The sequence below is a fragment of the Schistocerca cancellata genome, chromosome 7 (genome assembly GCF_023864275.1).
Source record: "Schistocerca cancellata isolate TAMUIC-IGC-003103 chromosome 7, iqSchCanc2.1, whole genome shotgun sequence".
Classification (NCBI taxonomy): Eukaryota; Metazoa; Arthropoda; class Insecta; order Orthoptera; family Acrididae; genus Schistocerca; species Schistocerca cancellata.
In genome coordinates this window covers 119,105,957-119,123,704 of record NC_064632.1, presented here as the reverse complement: position 1 = coordinate 119,123,704, position 17,748 = coordinate 119,105,957, and the positions used below count along the sequence as shown (strand labels likewise).

At 42.3% G+C, this 17,748-nt stretch overlaps 1 protein-coding gene across 1 annotated transcript in view; it reads left to right on the top strand.

Moving 5' to 3' along the window:
* LOC126092560 (muscle-specific protein 300 kDa) overlaps positions 1–17,748 on the top strand; it is a 651,560-nt gene that overhangs the window by 596,833 nt on the left and 36,979 nt on the right. Inside the window, exons 118-120 of the mRNA XM_049908233.1 lie at positions 6,767–7,015; positions 14,385–14,561; positions 15,608–15,784. Coding sequence (XP_049764190.1) covers positions 6,767–7,015; positions 14,385–14,561; positions 15,608–15,784 — 603 coding nt within the window. The remainder of the gene's footprint in view (positions 1–6,766; positions 7,016–14,384; positions 14,562–15,607; positions 15,785–17,748) is intronic.

Below are 17,748 nucleotides of genomic sequence, written 5' to 3'. Positions count from 1 at the left end.
CATCATTTAAGACTGATTATGCCTTTCAGCGTTCAGTCTGGAGCATAGCCCCCTTATAAATTTCCTCCACGATCCCCTATTCAGTGCTAACATTGGTGCCTCTTCTGATGTTAAACCTATTACTTCAAAATCATTCTTAACCGAGTCCAGGTACCTTCTCCTTGGTCTGCCCCGACTTCTCCTACCCTCTACTGCTTCTCCCATGCGTGTAACATGACCCCACCATCTAAGCCTGTTCGCCCTGACTGCTCCATTTATAGAATTCATTCCCAGTTTTTCTTTGATTTCCTCATTGTGGACACCCTCCTGCCATTGTTCCCATCTACTAGTACCTGCAATCATCCTAGCTACTTTCATATCCGTAACCTCAACCTTGTTGATAAGGTAACCTGAATCCAACCAGCTTTCGCTCCCATACAACAAAGTTGGTCGAAAGATTGAACGGTGCACAGATAACTCTGTCTTGGTACTGACTTCCTTCTTGCAGAAGAGAGTAGATCGTAGCTGAGCGCTCACTGCATTAGCTTTGCTACACCTCGCTTCCAGTTCTTTCACTATGTTGCCATCCTGTGAGAATATGCACCCTAAGTACTTGAAACCGTCCACCTGTTCTAACTTTGTTCCTCCTATTTGGCACTCAATCCGTTTATATTTCTTTCCCACTGACATTACTTTCGTTTTGGAGATGCTAATCTTCATACCATAGACCTTACATTTCTGATCTAGCTCTGAAATATTACTTTGCAAACTTTCAATCGAATCTGCCATCACAACTAAGTCATCCGCATATGCAAGACTGCTTATTTTGTGTTCACATATCTTAATCTCGCCCAGTCAGTCTATTGTTTTCAACATATGATCCATAAATAATATGAACAACAGTGGAGACAGGTTGCAGCCTTGTCTTACCCCTGAAGCTACTCTGAACCATGAACTCAATTTACCGTCAACTCTAACTGCTGTCTGACTATCTATGTAAAGACCTGTAGTTGCTTGCAAAAGTTTGCCTCCTATTCCATAATCTCGTAGAACAGACAATAACTTCCTCCTAGGAACCCGGTCATATGCCTTTTCTAGATCTATAAAGCATAGATACAATTCCCTGTTCCACTCATAACACTTCTCCATTATTTGCTGTAAGCTAAAGATCTGGTCCTGACAACCTCTAAGAGGCCTAAACCCACACTAATTTTCATCCAATTGGTCCTCAACTAATAATCGCACTTTCCTTTCAACAATGGTTCAAATGGCTCTGAGCACTATGGGACTCAACTGCTGAGGTCATTAGTCCCCTAGAACTTAGAACTAGTTAAACCTAACTAACCTAAGGACATCACAAACATCCATGCCCGAGGCAGGATTCGAACCTGCAACCGTAGCGGTCTTGCGGTTCCAGACTGCAGCGCCTTTAACCGCACGGCCACTTCGGCCGGCCCTTTCAACAATACCTGAGAAGATTTTATCCACAACGCTGATTAAAGAGATACCTCTGTAGTTGTTACAATCTTTTCTGTTTCCATGTTTAAAGATTGGTGCGATTACTGCTTTTGTCCAGTCTGATGGAACCTGTCCCGACTCCCAGGCCATTTCAATTATCCTGTGTAGCCATTTAAGACCTGACATTCCACTGTATTTGATGAGTTCCGACTTAATTTCATCCACCCCAGCTGCTTTATTGCACTGCAATCTATTGACCATTTTCTCCACTTCTTCAAATGTGATCCTATTTCCATCATCATTCCTATCCCATTCTACCTCGAGATCTGAAACATTACTGATCGTATTTTCACCTACATTGAGCAACTCTTCAAAATATTCCCTCCATCTGCCCAAGGCATCCACAGGATTCACCAGGAGTTTTCCTGACCTGTCCAAAATACTTGTCATTTCCTTCTTACCTCCCTTTCGAAGACTGCTAATTACGCTCCAGAATGGTTTTCCAGCAGCTTGACCCATAGTCTCCAACCTGTTTCCAAAGTCCTCCCAAGATTTCTTCTTGGATGCTGCAATTATCTGTTTGTTTTTTTTTTCTTTCTTCAACATAACTTTCTCTGTCTACCTGAGTTCTAGTATGTAGCCATTTTTGATACGCCTTCTTTTTCCTTTTACAGGCTGCCTTGACTGTGTCATTCCACCAGGCTGTTTGCTTCATCCTACTTTTACACACTACTGTTCCAAGACATTCTTTATCCACTTCTAGTACTGTGTCCCTGTACCTTGTCCATTCCTTTTCCAATGACTGTAATTGACTACATTCAACTAACTGGTACCTTTCTGAGATCGCTGTTATGTACTTGTGCCTGATTTCGTTATCCTGAAGTTTTCCCACTCTTATCCTCCTACATATGGACCTGACCTTCTGCACTTTCGGCCTCACAATCCCAATTTCACTGCAGATTAAATAATGATCAGTGTCATCAAAGAATCCCCTGAATACACGTGTGTCCCTCACAGCCTTCCTGAATTCCTGATCTGTTATTATATAGTCAATGACAGATCTGGTTCCCCTGCCTTCCCAAGTATACCGGTGAATGTTCTTATGTTTAAAAAAGGAGTTTGTGATTACTAAGCCCATACTGGCACAGAAATCCAAGAGTTGTTTCCCGTTCCTGTTGGCCTCAATGTCCTCTCCAAATTTACCCATAATCTTTTCATACCCTTCTGTTCGATTTCCAATCCTGGCGTTAAAATCACCCATGAGCAGAACACTGTCCTTGTCCTTTACTCTTAACAACTACATCACTGAGTGCCTCATAAAAACTATCCATCTTATCTTGATCTGTCCCTTCACAATGCGAATATACTGACACAATCCTAATTTTCTTGCTAGACACTGTCAAATCTATCCACATCAGTCGTTCGTTTACATACCTTATTGCAACTACGCTGGGTTCCATTTATTTCCTCTGCAATCAATTCGTGATTCGTTTATTAGACGCAGAAAAATGTCTGCAGCTAATAGCGAAAGTGAGCAACGTAGTGATATGGATATTACGATCTTGCAACGCAAGCTCAGTAGTGCAGGTTAACAGAAAACGCACGAAAGAATTCAGTACTGAATCGTACAAACGTTGCTGTCACAGCCACATTCAGTCTGCAGGTACCGGAGAACCGCCAGCATCACCCCTTTGCGTGTCCGCCAATCACTTCGTTATTCCGATTCAGATACAGTGTGTTTAAGCTGACCGGCCAGTTCCCTAGTCCTGAACCTTTAGAAGTCCATAGACGTCGTCCGTTAGTGATTTCTTTATGGAAGGATAGGAAGGAAGAGCGGGTTTACCATCACGTCGACATCGAGCCCGTTACTGTCTGAGCACGAGCTCGGATGCTGTCAAGGATGGGGAAGGAAATCGGCCGTGCCATTTCAAAGGAACCAAGTCGGCGTTTGCCTGGAGCGATTTAGGAAAATCACGGAAAACGTAAATCTGGATGGCCGGAACGGGTCTGAATAGTTGTCATCCCGAATGGGAGTCCAGTGTGGTAACCACTGCGCAACCTCGCTCTGTGATTTCTTTGTGGCTGCAGCCAACCTTATCTAGCTGAGTATACTGTGTAAAGCAGTCATTGGTGACAGCTGTGTTTCTGTCTTGTACGGCATTGTCATTGTATTTCGCACTGTTTCCTTTGGTGGTATTAAGTGTACGTAATTGTTGCAGTTAGATTCAGTATTAAACATGTCAGTACGTACGACGATTTCATCATGATGAGTACTGATCACATACATTTAACCTCTCTTTACCCCCGTTGCGTTCGCGGTAGCTCGAACCACAGGTTAAGGTGCGTACTATGCAGGGCCTCTCCACGTGGGGGTCAGTACGTGTGTGTGTGTGTGGGGGGGGGGGGAGGGGGGGCTACATTCCTCTACTTCCGTCAGCCCCTCCTCTGGCATCACCCATCTTACTGTGTAAACATACTTTATAGCTCCAGTCCTCAGCCGACAAAAATAACGTGCTTGCTTCTGCTGCCGCTCATCGACTTTTGAGATCCAACAGCACCGTCTGAAGTAGCAGCAAGATCTCCAGTATTGAATGTGAGCAAGTTGTGTAGATGGCAGACGTGTGAACCGAGCACGCTATTGCCACATAAACAACGTTAGTTATAGAATTCGGTCGTAGTAGTTCGTTTATGCTACTTGGACATAATGACACCACAGTCTTCTACATACAGTCGCGAGACACACTGCCGCGAAAGTTATTACCGTGTAACAGTTGGAGCGACACTAGCGCTCCAGCGGTGAGAAAGCCAGTTACCTGCGTCGTAAGGACAACGTGTGTTTTTAATTAGTTTTCTACTTAACTAACAAAATAGTTGTTACGTTTTGGGTTACATGCATTAGTAAATTTCCAAGAGTCATAAATTAACGCGAAGGAAATGTAAAAACGCCCAAATCTCACTGATTCAGTGGCATAAACTGCAACTTAACTATGAAGAAATACTTTGGAATATCTGTATAATTGGGGTATACTCGCAGAAATGCAAGGGAATATAAACAAATATTTCATGCTTGAGAAGAATGAATTTCTGTTGTTGTTATTATTATGATCAGGAGTTTTCTTGACACACAAAAATTGTTTGTAGTGTCTGATGATTTGCCCATTGCTGCAATTCACACGAATTCCCAATAAATGAATATTTTTGTAAATATAATTAATTTTGCGTCAAAAGCGAATATGTTGAATGAAGATTCTTGGAGTTGGTGATTCAGATGTAGAACTGTTGTGAAATTTCGTTCTTATCGACATTCGTTTGTTTTCATCGATGACAGGGCGCTGATAACCTCGCCGTTGGGCGCCCATAAGTTCCCAAACACCACACACACACACTACTTCTGTGTCGGGAAAGAGTTTCATTTCCTTTGACGTTTTATTGTCACGTCTGTGTGGCTTTCTCTTCAGCTAAAGATATGGTGGCTTATTTTGTACGTTACATTCAGTACAGGTTTCCTTACGTTTCACATTGACTAGTTTGGATGAATATATAGCGAACAAAACTTCGCTTTGTTGAATAGATGTACGATATCTTTCTGGAAAAGGTCAGGTCTTCTGATGCTTACTGGCATCTTCAGTAAATATCTATACATTATAAAAGAATCGGGACTACACTGTCTGGCAAGGTGCCGTTTGATACATCCTAGGGTCCTTAGGGAACTACGGAATGACAAATGTACCGTCAAATTTTAGTTATTGTCGACTTTTATTTCACTACATATGCTTGGAAGAGCAGTTGAACGGAATGGACAGTGTCTTGAAAGAAGGGCATATGATAAACATCAACAAAAGCAAAACGAGGATAATGGAATGTAGTCGAATTAAGTCAGGTGATGCTGAGGGAATTAGATTAGGAAATGAGACACTTAAAGGAGTTTTGCTATTTGGGGAGCATAATAACTGATGATGGTCGAAGTAGAGAGGATATAAAGTGTAGACTGGCAATGGCAAGGAAAGCGTTTCTGAAGAAGAAAAATTTGTTAACATCGAGTATAGATTTAAATGTCAGGAAGTCGTTTCTGAAAGTATTTGTATGGAGTGTAGCCATGTATGGAAGTGAAACGTGGACCATAACTAGTTTGGACAAGAAGGGAATAGAAGATTTCGAAATGTGGTGCTACAGAAGAATGCTGAAGATTAGATGGGTAAATCACATAACTAATGAGGAGGTATTGAATAGAATTGGGGAGAAGAGGAGCTTGTGACACAACTTGACTAGAAGAAGGGATCGGTTGGTAGGACATGTTCTGAGACATCGATGGATCACCAATTTAGTATTGGAGGGCAGCGTGGAGGGTAAAAATCGTAGGGGGAGACCAAGAGATGAATACACTAAGCAGATTCAGAAGGATGTAGGCTGCAGTAGGTACTGGGAGATGAAGAGGCTTGCACAGGATAGAGTAGCATGGAGAGCTGCATCAAACCAGTCTCTGGACTGAAGACCACAACAACAACATGCTTCCTATTTTATAAACAAGGTTACGAATCAGTATAAACGATAGTATTTACACTCGTGCGATATTGCACTCAGTAGCGTCATCTGCTGACAGCTTGTTGTGATGCTGTCGCAGTGGATAACAAAAAGCAGATTGAGTGTCGCGATTGTTGTGTTGTACTGTGATGACACTGCAATAGTTCGAGGTGGAAGACTTATTTTCGTAGGCAGAAAAACAGTACACTGTTTGTAGGAGAACACACGTACCTTTCCCAGTTATTTCGTTAAACCGTCTCTTTTTCATACCCCGCCCCCGGCCCCTTCCCATTCCCCTGTACCGAGCGAGGTGGCGCAGTGGTTAGCTCACTGGACTCGCATTCGGGAGGACGACGGTTCAATCCCGCATCCGGCCATCCTGATTTAGGTTTTCCGTGATTTCCCTAAATCGCCCCAGGCAAATGCCGGGATGGTTCCTTTGCAAGGGCACGGCCGACGTCCCTCTCCATCCTTCCCTAATCCGATGAGACCGATGACCTCGCAGTTTGGTCTCTTTTCCCCAAACAACCCCAACCCCCTGTGTGCCTGCAACAGCCCGTCGGAACTGCCCTGGGCATCGGTTTCCTGCATAGGAGCGGCTAAATTTTAGGCTCTTAGAGTTTCGCTTTCCCCAACTTGCAGAAAGGTGTCAAGAAGTGAACGAAAATCGTGACCGTGTAGCGGCGCGACCGCAGCGCTCTGCATTTCGGGAGTATACGAGAAGGCTGGAGGAAGCTGGCAGCAGTGGCAGCAGCAGCAGCGCGCGATGACGAGCGCCGGTGTGGACTTGGAAGGTGTGCCCGCGCAGGCGAGCGAGTCGTCGCTGTCGGCGCAGCAGGCGCGACTGGGCGAGCTGCGAGAGCTGGCGGCGCGCGTGGCGGAGGCGGCCGGCGTGGACGCGTCGTCGGTGCCGCTGGGCGCCGAGCTGGCGCAGCTGGGCCGCCGCCTGCAGGAGGTGCGGCTGGCGCTCGACCGGCTGGCGCAGGCCGCCGAGCAGCGCGCAGCCGGCCATCACGAGCTGCGCGCCGCCAGGCACTTCCTCGACTCCGTGCAGCAGGTCAGTGACGTGGCGGCGTGTAGTGTGTGCTCAGTACCGCGCGTGCGCAGAGGCGGGACTCTGGTGACGTCTTTTAACATTGGAAGTAAAGCCGGGTTCACACAGGCGACAAAAGTATCGCCACAGCTAATGGCGAACCGCAGTTGCTTTGTAGTTGCATGTGTGAACTCCTAGTTTTCGGTGGCGCCATATAAGAAGCGCAACTTTTGTCACGTCACACAAAGTTGAACTTGGTTCTACTTTGTTGCGCCATTTTGCCTTCTCCACAATCGAATAACGTCATTCGATTGCTACCTCGCGGCTGGATTCAAACTTTTCTAGTGCGTATTCGTTCGCAGATAGTGCTTTTGTTTGTGCGTTTGCTATTAATATGTCGAAATAGTGATCAACAGAGACAATTATGAGATTCTTGGAGGTGTATCAAGAACGGGAATGTCTTTGGAGCCACAAAAGCGAATCATACAAAGACAGAAATTTGAGAGATGCTGCATTAATTGGAATAGTAAACGGTATGCGTGAATATGTACCTTGAATTGATGTAGCTACAACAAAATTAAAAATTCGAAGCATTCGAAATGCTTACATGAATGAACATAAAAAAGTACTGAAATTACTTAAGAGTGGTGCGTCTACAGACGGTATTTATAAACCCAGCCTTGCTTGGTTTGAAGCTGCAGACCGGTTCGAGACAAGAGAGACGAGAAACATTTTGGTAAGTAATATTTTACATTTATTATGTTTCCAAAACATCTTATTTAGTAATATGTACAGTCGTTTAATCAGCTGAGACAGGTGAAGCCATTTTGCAAACTGCGCAATTACGAAGAATTTGTGGCGCCCTGTGTGAACGGTAGCTCACAACGCCACTTCAGAATGACTTGATTTGTGGCGATACTTTCGTTGCGTGTGTGAACCCGGCTTAAACCAGTTTCGTCACGCTTAACAAGGAGAGGTCTCCAGTGGCGGGATCGAATTTTCTAAACAATCTGTACTGTGATGCAGGTGAAGAACCAAGGAATCACCCTGCAGCCGTACCCTGGTGGACACACATTTGAGAGTATTCGACCAAAGAAAAGGGGGGAGGGGGGGGGAATTTCGCGTAATGCTCTGTAACTTTTCAAAAATAGAATTATTTTTTACAGATTGGTTGCATTGCGTAGTGCTAAAGGCGCTGACCTCGCGTGCAAAATGATGTGGGTTCGAATATTGTCAGGTGCTTTAAAATTTTTTATTTTAAAATCTTTATCGAAACTACTTTCATCGTTACTTTTCTTCAGTTAATTGGTTTAAATATAATTTATTCTGTTCCTTTGTTGCGTTGTATTAGTCATCGTATGAAATACATCATTTGCTTTCATTTTTCCCACATCACTCTTTTTCCACTTGGAATCCTTGTTCACTTTATTTTGATCATTGTTGTGTATTAAGTTCCATTTTATCATCCTATATTTTCGTCCATGTTATTGCATTCATTATTTCTATTTCTCATTTTTCATTTCGCTTAAATCATTGCAAGAATTTATGTTTTAAATGTTTGTGTGACGATTGCCATCCAAAAGCTGTACATCATGTAACGAAAAATACATTCTTGACACTATTTCGTAGTCAGTATAAATATATTATTTCGGCTTTTGTTTTTTTAACCCACAAACCGCTATTTTCAAATGTTTAAACCTGATTATAGATAAATAAATATTATTAAATTATTTTTCCATATGGAAAAAGAATGATAGGAAGAAAAAAATAATATCAACTGAAGAAGTTAATACGTTGATTAAAATGACGTGATAAAGGAATACAAATAGAAAATGCGTGTAAATCAATTAATTGAATAAAAGTAGTGATCAAAGTCATTTCGATAAAAATAAAAGATTTCAGGGAAAGTGATGATATTCATACCACATCCTTTTGCATGTGATGTCAGTACCGTAGCCAACACTTTATGCAACCAATCTATAAATTGATACTGTTTTGCAAGCTGCAGATCATCATGCGAAATTCCGCTTATTTATTTATTTTATTTACTTATTTTTTTGTCGATTATTCGCAAAGGAGGGCTCACTAGGGCGAATGGCAGCAGGGTGTGATTCCTTGAACCTTAATCAACATCACTGTATAGACTGTTTCAAAAACTCCATCCCACCGCCAGTTACCTCTCCTTGTTAGTCATGTTACGGCAGTGGGTTTTGTGTTTCGTAATCTTTAATTAGTGCCCCCACACAACCAAAGATGACCTATGTCAGAAATTAGTGATAGCCAACTACAGGAATGCGAGTGGCATTAACCTCGCCCTTACGTTGTTCCACCAGACAGAGTGCATGATTCCTAGCAGAATTTAAGCGAAAACCTCCGTCTCTATTTATAAGATCACTTGCTAACTTAAGGTAGGGAATCAGTTGAGATAATCATTTTCTTCTTGTGGCTACCGTAACTGTAAATTTGTTCAAAGACATCTCGGCTGTTACTTACTTACAAGTACTTACTTTTATTGTAACACAGTTAAGCAATTTCGCCTTACAGGGCATTTTCAAGTGCTGAGAAGATGTCATAGTATTATCCGCTTATTATATGCTTGCTCTCAGAACTGCTATGTCCATACAGTGGTAGGCTCTGACAGTACGTGGAAATGGTCTGAATGGCCAAAATTCGCCAGTTGGAAGAGCTTCAACTAAGGAAATACTTGTAAGCTACAGCTGACATGGAAACTCTAGGTGTTATTAGCAAGTGACTTAGAAATAGAGACAGATAGTTTATGGTATTTGCTCACCTGTTGGCATTTCATATTCGTACAAGCAAAAAATAAAATAAAAATTAATAGGACACCAAAGCATGAAATCAATTACTATGAGTTAACGCAGTGACATTTGCTTTAACTTGTGATAGCACATGCCACAACTATCTCCCCTTTCTTCACACGTGAGATTATAGAGCTCTACACTTGGTACAACCAGTTGATCATTGACGTCATTACTCCATGTATGGAACTGATTTCAGCGCTGATATGTAGCCAAACACATGATCCGCGAAGGGTCACAGTATTTTCAGTGGTTGCAGGAGCAACAGTCTAGGTGGCTGATGTAGACTTGTCAGACAGGCAAACACAGTAGTATTGCAGTGTGTATGATAGCAGATTCCTGGGTGGAGGCTACTCAGGAGTATATCGTCATCAGAAAAGATCTAGTATTTGTGAAGAGCGTAGCCTTACCTTTAATGTGAAACATGGATGTTAAAAAGTTTCGGCAAAAAGATAATAGAAGCTTCTGAAATGTTGAAGGTTAGAAATGTAGGTCAGGTCGATTGGGGAAAAATTTTTGACATAAATTTACCATTTTGGAGATAGACGGTTTGAAATGTGGTACTATAGAACAATGCTGACTGTTAGATGCGTTAATCGGATAACTAGTGAGTGAGAGATATTAGTTTGAATTGTGGGGAAAAGAAATTTGTGGCATAATTTGCCCAAAAAGAAGGCATACGTTGATAGGAGACATATTGAATCACTAAGGAATAGTTAATTTGGTAATGGATGGAAGTGTGAGGGAGTAACAGTTGTACAGATGACCAAGACTTTGTGAATAGAGTAAACGGGTTCAAATGGATGTAGGTGTCTCCAGGCTGAATAGAACAACAATGTCGACGAGGCTTTTTAAAGTGTGGAAGATGAAATTACCCAATGACAGTGTGCTAGTGATTTTTCCAATTTGGACAGTTAATAAATTGGTGTTGTGGTCGCAAGTTAGCTGCAGATATTTTAATGTGTTTGTGTGTTCGATGGATTTTTGGGTGCTGTATTGGAAATGGGGTAGGCGATGTATGAGCTTCCCGTCCATCCCTTGAGGGTGGGGATTGCTTGGAATTTTAAAGCTACTAAAGCCAGATAAATTTCGATAACATTGCTTGATAAGAATATGAACACTGTTACGAATGTGGATATTACTACGCTAGCCCTGTGTGTGCGGTTGCTGTTACTGAAAGCATCTGCTACATTAATCAGCCAGGATAATTTTAAGCCCAGTCTGCGGTATTCAAACTTACCTTCGCGGATGAGATGTCGGTTGCATATTTTTAAAAGTAGGTGACGTCTTCACCTGTCTTCTTTCTCAATTTAGTAACGTCTCATCTTTCTTAACCGTGCCGTGTAGTAAAAGTTATTGGTGCAGGGAAATTACCTTATTGCCAATATGTGTTATTGAAGATTTCCGTCCATCACTGTGGGGGTATCTATCTCACTATTTTTTCGCGGAAGTCTATGGGTTGCCTGTAATATTAGGAACATAGCCAATCGCGTTTACAAACTTCTTAATTCTTCATAAAACTAGAAAATCACCACAGCTTTTGGCCATCACAGCTCTAGCGATGATGCCATTTCATTATCTGTTAGTGGATATAATTTTCTAAGAACCGCTCAGATTACATTTTATTTGTATGCATTGGCTTGACTGTTTATGTACGTAATGATGACATGTGTGCTTGAAGCCGAGTAGTCGTAACAAGATGTTATTGAAGAAACGGCTAATTGTGGTGATCAAGACAGAATAAGATTTTTTCATTTAAATTCCAACATTTATGGTGCTATGTAGAAAGGCACTCATAAGCGAGGCTTTGCAACTAACTTTGTACGTTTGTGAAAGAATTAGTCTAGAAGTAATGCTCGTCGTTCTTCTCCCAGCGGCTGTTGTGGGCTGATACGTTTTCGCTCGTCTCGCCCCTTATAGAATTATATGTCGCAGAGCACTCGGCAGTGCTGGCATTTCGCGTGCAGCTGTTAAGCAGTACTGTTCCCGTGAGAAGTCTCCCGCGTACCTGGACTTCCGGCTGCTAATTGCAGCCAGGTCTTTATGATCGCCCGCTCGATGCCGTTCGCGGCACGCGAGCCGCGCCACCTACTTCTGCACAACTTGAGCTATTCGCGCCATTTGTTTCCGTCCGCCTGGCATTATGTATTCTGGTGCTCACTGAGCACGAACGACTTGGCTCGTGCGCCAGGCTGTACAAATTTCCAACAAAGTGAGGGCTGTCCTGGTTCTCACGCTGAATAATTCGGCCCAATCTCAGCTGACGCTCACCTCGGTACTGTTGCGAGAAAATTGCAACAGTTTCCTTCCTGTTCTGTTTTCACGAATTGGATTTATGCTTGTATTCCTGCTCGACCGCGGCAGAACTCACTCATTTCCGTTAATAGAGATTGAAGCTGTTCTGAGTGCTGAATAATTTTAAACAGAAGACCAATCAGAGTATGTGCCGCATTGAAGTACCTTGGTTTCCATAAATGAAGGAAAACTACAGAAGTGGTGATAACACTGTTGTGTCGATCCCGAAGAAGAGGGGACGGAGGGGCAATGGCATGGCATAAACGAAATAATATATCACAGTTTCGAAAAAACCCTAAAAAGCTAGCATCTGGAAGGAGAGGAAATGTGAAATAAAATTTTACGAGTTCAAAAGATAAATGGTTTTATCTCAGTGTTTACTAAATCAAGTCAAGTGAATAAAGAAATTGGTAGTCCTTTGCCAGTAGGATGTTGCACGCCCCTGGACTTGGATCATGGGCGTACCCAGCGGGGGGGGGGGGGACAGGTGCACCCCCCCCCCAGAAGATATTCGCAGTTTTTCACTAGTTTACTGTTTTATTTAATAAGAAGTACTGTTTGTTGTCTCGAGTCCTTGTTTCCTGAGACTAGTATGACCTGCCCCCCCCCCCCCCCCGCCTCCTGGGTACGCCCTTGGCTTGGATGCTTCACTGATTCGGTTGGGAAGAGTGTCGTTCAACAGTCGTATCCTCTTTTGGGGTAAGCTGGGCCAAAACCGTTGCATGGCCCCTTGATATCCTGTAATTGGCGCTGGCGCGGAGATACGTCCGGGCTGGTTGCACATGTAGCTTAATGCGGGCAGATCAGAGGATCTTAATAACCAAACTATTTCTGTATAATTTAGGTAATTCATAAACGGGACAAGTCGTGTGTGAACAAGTGTTGTTCTGTTGAGATGGTATGAATTTATGGCTGCGGTTTTCCGGAACGTTAGCAAAATGTGGCCTCTCCCCTCTCCCCTTACTCCCATATGATAGTTACCTTTGGTACCGGTAGTGTGGAACGGAGATTCGCCCATGAATAGGTTTACTAGTAACGAGCCCACTGTCTCCTCTGCCCGTAAGCATGCTCAACGTCAGAGAGGTGTTTACACCTAAACGACCCAGCGTGCAGTCGTGATACGCCTTCTCCATGGACCACTTTGTCGGCCTTGCTGATCAGGGTGCGGCAGCATGGCTCGAGGACAGGGGCAACATGGCGGCAGGCACGGCACCTGCGCTCCGTTCGCGTGCCCAGAGCCGGCCTTGAGGAACCGGCAAATCGGCGTGCTGCCCGTGCACGTGCAATTATCTAATGAAGCCCCGCGTCCTTGCAATTTTAATTGAATCACGGTTCCGGGGTGAGCGCTGCGCTGTGTTGGGCAGGCGCGGAGAGGGCTAACGCCAGCCGGCCACGCGAGCGCCCCGCCGCTCTCGCCGCAAATTGTTTCGCCCCACATCCAATCACTCTCCGCTGCGTGTGCTCCCATTGCTGTATCGCATGGGAAATCAAGCGTGCTTTCAGAACTCAAATCGCCTTAAGAAAAACAGAATTCTCACAATTTTAAGATTAAAATACGGACGCTTTGCCATATTGTCGCTTCCCCTCCCTCCACCAGTCGTTAAAAACAGAACTCCTAGAATATCATGTTGTTGTCTGTCTGTTGTTAAGGTCCCTTTTACTCATTAATGGGTAAAAGCATCGATTTGAAATCTATGTAAAATATTGCGTAAGTCGAAGCAATCCAAAGATATGGCCGTATATATAACATATTTTGATACTTGCAAACACCTCATGAAAAAAGGTCCTGTCGACCTAAACTCATTGAATTTGGCAAGAACCATGGTTTTACAGTACAAATAAACGGAAAAAAACGAAAATTGTTTATTTGTTATTATATCACAGAATATATTTTTTGCCATTTGTTGCCCATCTGTCTGTCTGTCTGTCGGTCCATCCATCCATCCATCCATCCATCCATCGATCCGTCCATCCATCTGTTATGACCGCTTCTCTCAGGAACCGGTAGAGATCTCAATTTGTCAATTAAAGGGTACTATCTGTGATTCCATTTATTTTTTTACATTCAGAGGTGCCTAAGCAGTTACCTTGATTTTGAATTAACTTGAATATTTGGTCATAATGATTCACCAGATTATTTGACTTAAACATGCTACCTGATGTACAGTTTTTCTGAAATTTAATACGAGATGGTAATCAGAATGTTTTACTTGTTTAAAAATATACCAGCACAGTTTTATCAAAGGAACAAATTGAACTTATATCACATGCAATTTCAGAGCTTGGCTGCTGTGGAAGAAGCAACAGAGCAAGATGCTGAACAACAACTGGGCGCCCTGCGTAGCCATCTGCTGGCTTTGGGCAAGACTGAGTCACAGCTGCAGCAGTTGAGAGGCTCAGCAGAGACCTCTGTAGATGATGCACCGGTTGTGGAAGTGCTTGCTCTCTGGCAACAGGTACACAAACACTGAGAATAACTAATTTCTTTTAACTGTCATTAGATCTATGCAGAACAATGATCGTTTAATATTTTAGAGTAAAAAAAAATACCCTTGCGCACACATCTCCAAAGATAATAGGACTTTTTATAGAATTTTTCAAAATGTCATGCTATTTATTACAACTTATCTTTAGGAGGCAAAATGTCATCACTCCCAGTAGACAAACATGAAAGTACACCCACAACCCTGACTTTCAGAACTAATAGTTTCCTCCTTAGTAGGAGAGAGGGGTGGATTGGAGAAGCTTAAAAAGGAAGGGCAGATCATTCAGAACCCATAACGAGGGGGGCAAGACAACTGTAGCTTATCTCTGTTCAGCATATAAGACGAGAGGTGTTCTAAACTGTTATAGACTAGCCCTGTCGTAAAGGGTGCTTTCCTCCACTAAAAGGACATAGTGCTTGTGATCCGATACATCCAATATTATTTGTTGTAATCAATTGTTTTTATTTGCAGGTTGAGTGTAGAATCTGCCCTTTATTGTAGGTGACAATGAAATGAGCTTTGTGTGCATTTTTAAAATTTCACGTTGCTATCTAGATGATTAATACTTGCCATTAGAAAATCTACCAATTTATCAGTCACTGATAGAGGTGAAGTGAGAAGCAGAGATTTTGTGGGGGTGGGGGAGTACACTAATCTCGTCTATTTCTATTAATCATTACTCTTTCATTACTTTTTGTATACTCCACAGTATAATTCTAAATTAGTAATCATGTCCTATACAATATTTAATGATACAATGTAATTACAGGTAGATGTTTGAATATTAGAATATTTTTTTTTTCTTCTAATTAGAAGAAGAAATACGCCGGGAAAATTTCAGAAGTCACATTAGAATATTTATATTTTAAACGGCAGGAATGGTGAGTGGAATGTAAATCAGAAAATAGTTTGTTAAATCATAGTGAGATTTGTTCAGGAAAATGGTATAGCATGTTTCAAATATAGCTTGAAGGATTTCATACTGGAAATAAAATGTGTTACATTTTACACTACAGGTATTCCGTGAGACTTTCCAACAGTACCATCGATTGTCAGCTCGCTTGGTTCGTGGACAAGATGGTGCTGCAGCATTACGTTTGTGGCAAGAGTACCTTGTGCATGTCCAAGCATTCCTTTCTGCTGGAGTCCCTGGAGATTATAAGGCCCTTGCTGAACACCAGCACCTTTGTGAAGTAAGTTAAAAATATATACAAAATTTGCTGAAATAAAGTAGGTTATGTTTATGCAATCACTACACAAGAAATAAAGTATATTCAACACACTAAATTGTCTGATTTGTAGAATGCGGATGTGTATTTTCAGTTGATGGTGTGTCTATAAAATGTTTCTTGCAGGAATTACATGTGTCCAGGAATTAAAAAACTAGATTCAAAGTATTTCTTGTTAGCCCCTACTTCATGCATTACTAGTGCACTTGGGTGCTGTTATTTCAAATATATCGTACTGTTGTGGTGACTAACATTAAAAAGCAACATACTTATTGTGAAAAGATTATTATTTTACTTAAAAAAGTATGTACTTATACATACAAGTGTGCATTAATCAGGAATGTACTGAGGCTAGGGCGTGAAGTGTGCATTAATTAGGATTGCCCCAAAGCTATGGCAAAATAGTCCCCTGCCAAGGACCTAGACACAGAGAGGCCACAAAAACGGAGTGGGGGGGGGGGGATGGCGCGTAGACACCCCACCCCCCCACCCCACCCCCCCACCCCACCCCCCACCACCAAACTATGGATTATGAGTTGCTTATCCAAACAGTGAAATAGAGTTGAGGGTATGCATGACAATCACAGTGACAGCGGCATCTTGTCACTGCAGTTTCAGCAAATTAAAGATCATAAAAAACTACTGAATGTCAAGTATAGTTGGATCAGACTGTCAGATTCAGCTACCTTCTTGATAGAATACATCACAGTTTCTAAATTTGACTTTAGTGATGTAATCAATGAGTTTTCTACATTCAAATCAAGGAAATAGATAGTAAAACTATAGTAAGAAAATGGAATGTGTTCTCAACACTTAATTTCCAGTTAATGTTTTATGCACTATTAGTAATTTGTGAGGAGCAAATAATATATATATGAAGTTTGGAACTTAAATAGTGGCAACTGTTTATTCACAACCGATACAAAAGAGTTACATGTTTGCGCCTGTTACTGCCCTTTAAAGTAGTCACCAGCATTGTGTAGAACCCGTTGCAAGCAATGTGGAAGGCATAGTATACCGTTAGCAGAGCCTGTTCTGTTGATAGTGTGAATAGAGTGGTCTACTGCATGTCGAATGTCTGGAACAGTTCTGAAGTGAAAGTTACAGTGATTCTCGTGTACGACCTTGATGGTGTTATACTAAGGGAATAAATACCTGGTATCAAACAATGTCCGTAATCCAATATGGTCCTCCACAGCAGACCATCTGTGCACAGTATTACTGTTCGTTTTTGGAGCATCACCTGTGACCAGCTTTGCGAATGAAGTGGCGACACTTTCTGCGCAACCCAGCTATCGTTTTGCACGACAATGCACGGGTGCACACAGCGCAAGCTGTGGCTGCTTTGTTCGGTCGATGGGACTGGGATGTACTGTATTATCCACTATACCCCCTGGACTTAAGCCCTTGTGACTTGATTTGATTCTGAAGAAGAAGGAATCACTTCATGGCATTTGCTTCAGAACTGTTCCAGAGATTCGACAGACAGTAGACTGCTCCATTCGCACCATCAACAGAACAGGCTCTGCTAATGGTATACTACGCCTTCCACATTGCTGGCGGCGGGTTCTACACAACGTTGGTGACTACTTTGAAGGACAGTAACAGGTGCAAACATGTAATGGTGAAGAATCTGTTTTAACACACAACAGTCTTCAAAGTATTGAGTTTGCAAAGTGGCATGATGCTGATAACAAGATCAAAGTTTAGAATTGTGGTGGCTTTCCTAAATTTTGGAAGGTGAATGCCTGGATGACTCCTTTCTGGCAGATGAAGACTAATGTTATTTCTTCTCCTTGTCCAGCATGAGAGCTCCATGTATAGCAATGTCATGACCTAAAACATAATAAATCTTAATTTTTTTTTTGTAATATAAAATTTTTGTTGTTGGTATTGCAATGAGATCACTGTGTACTGTGCCAGTAATC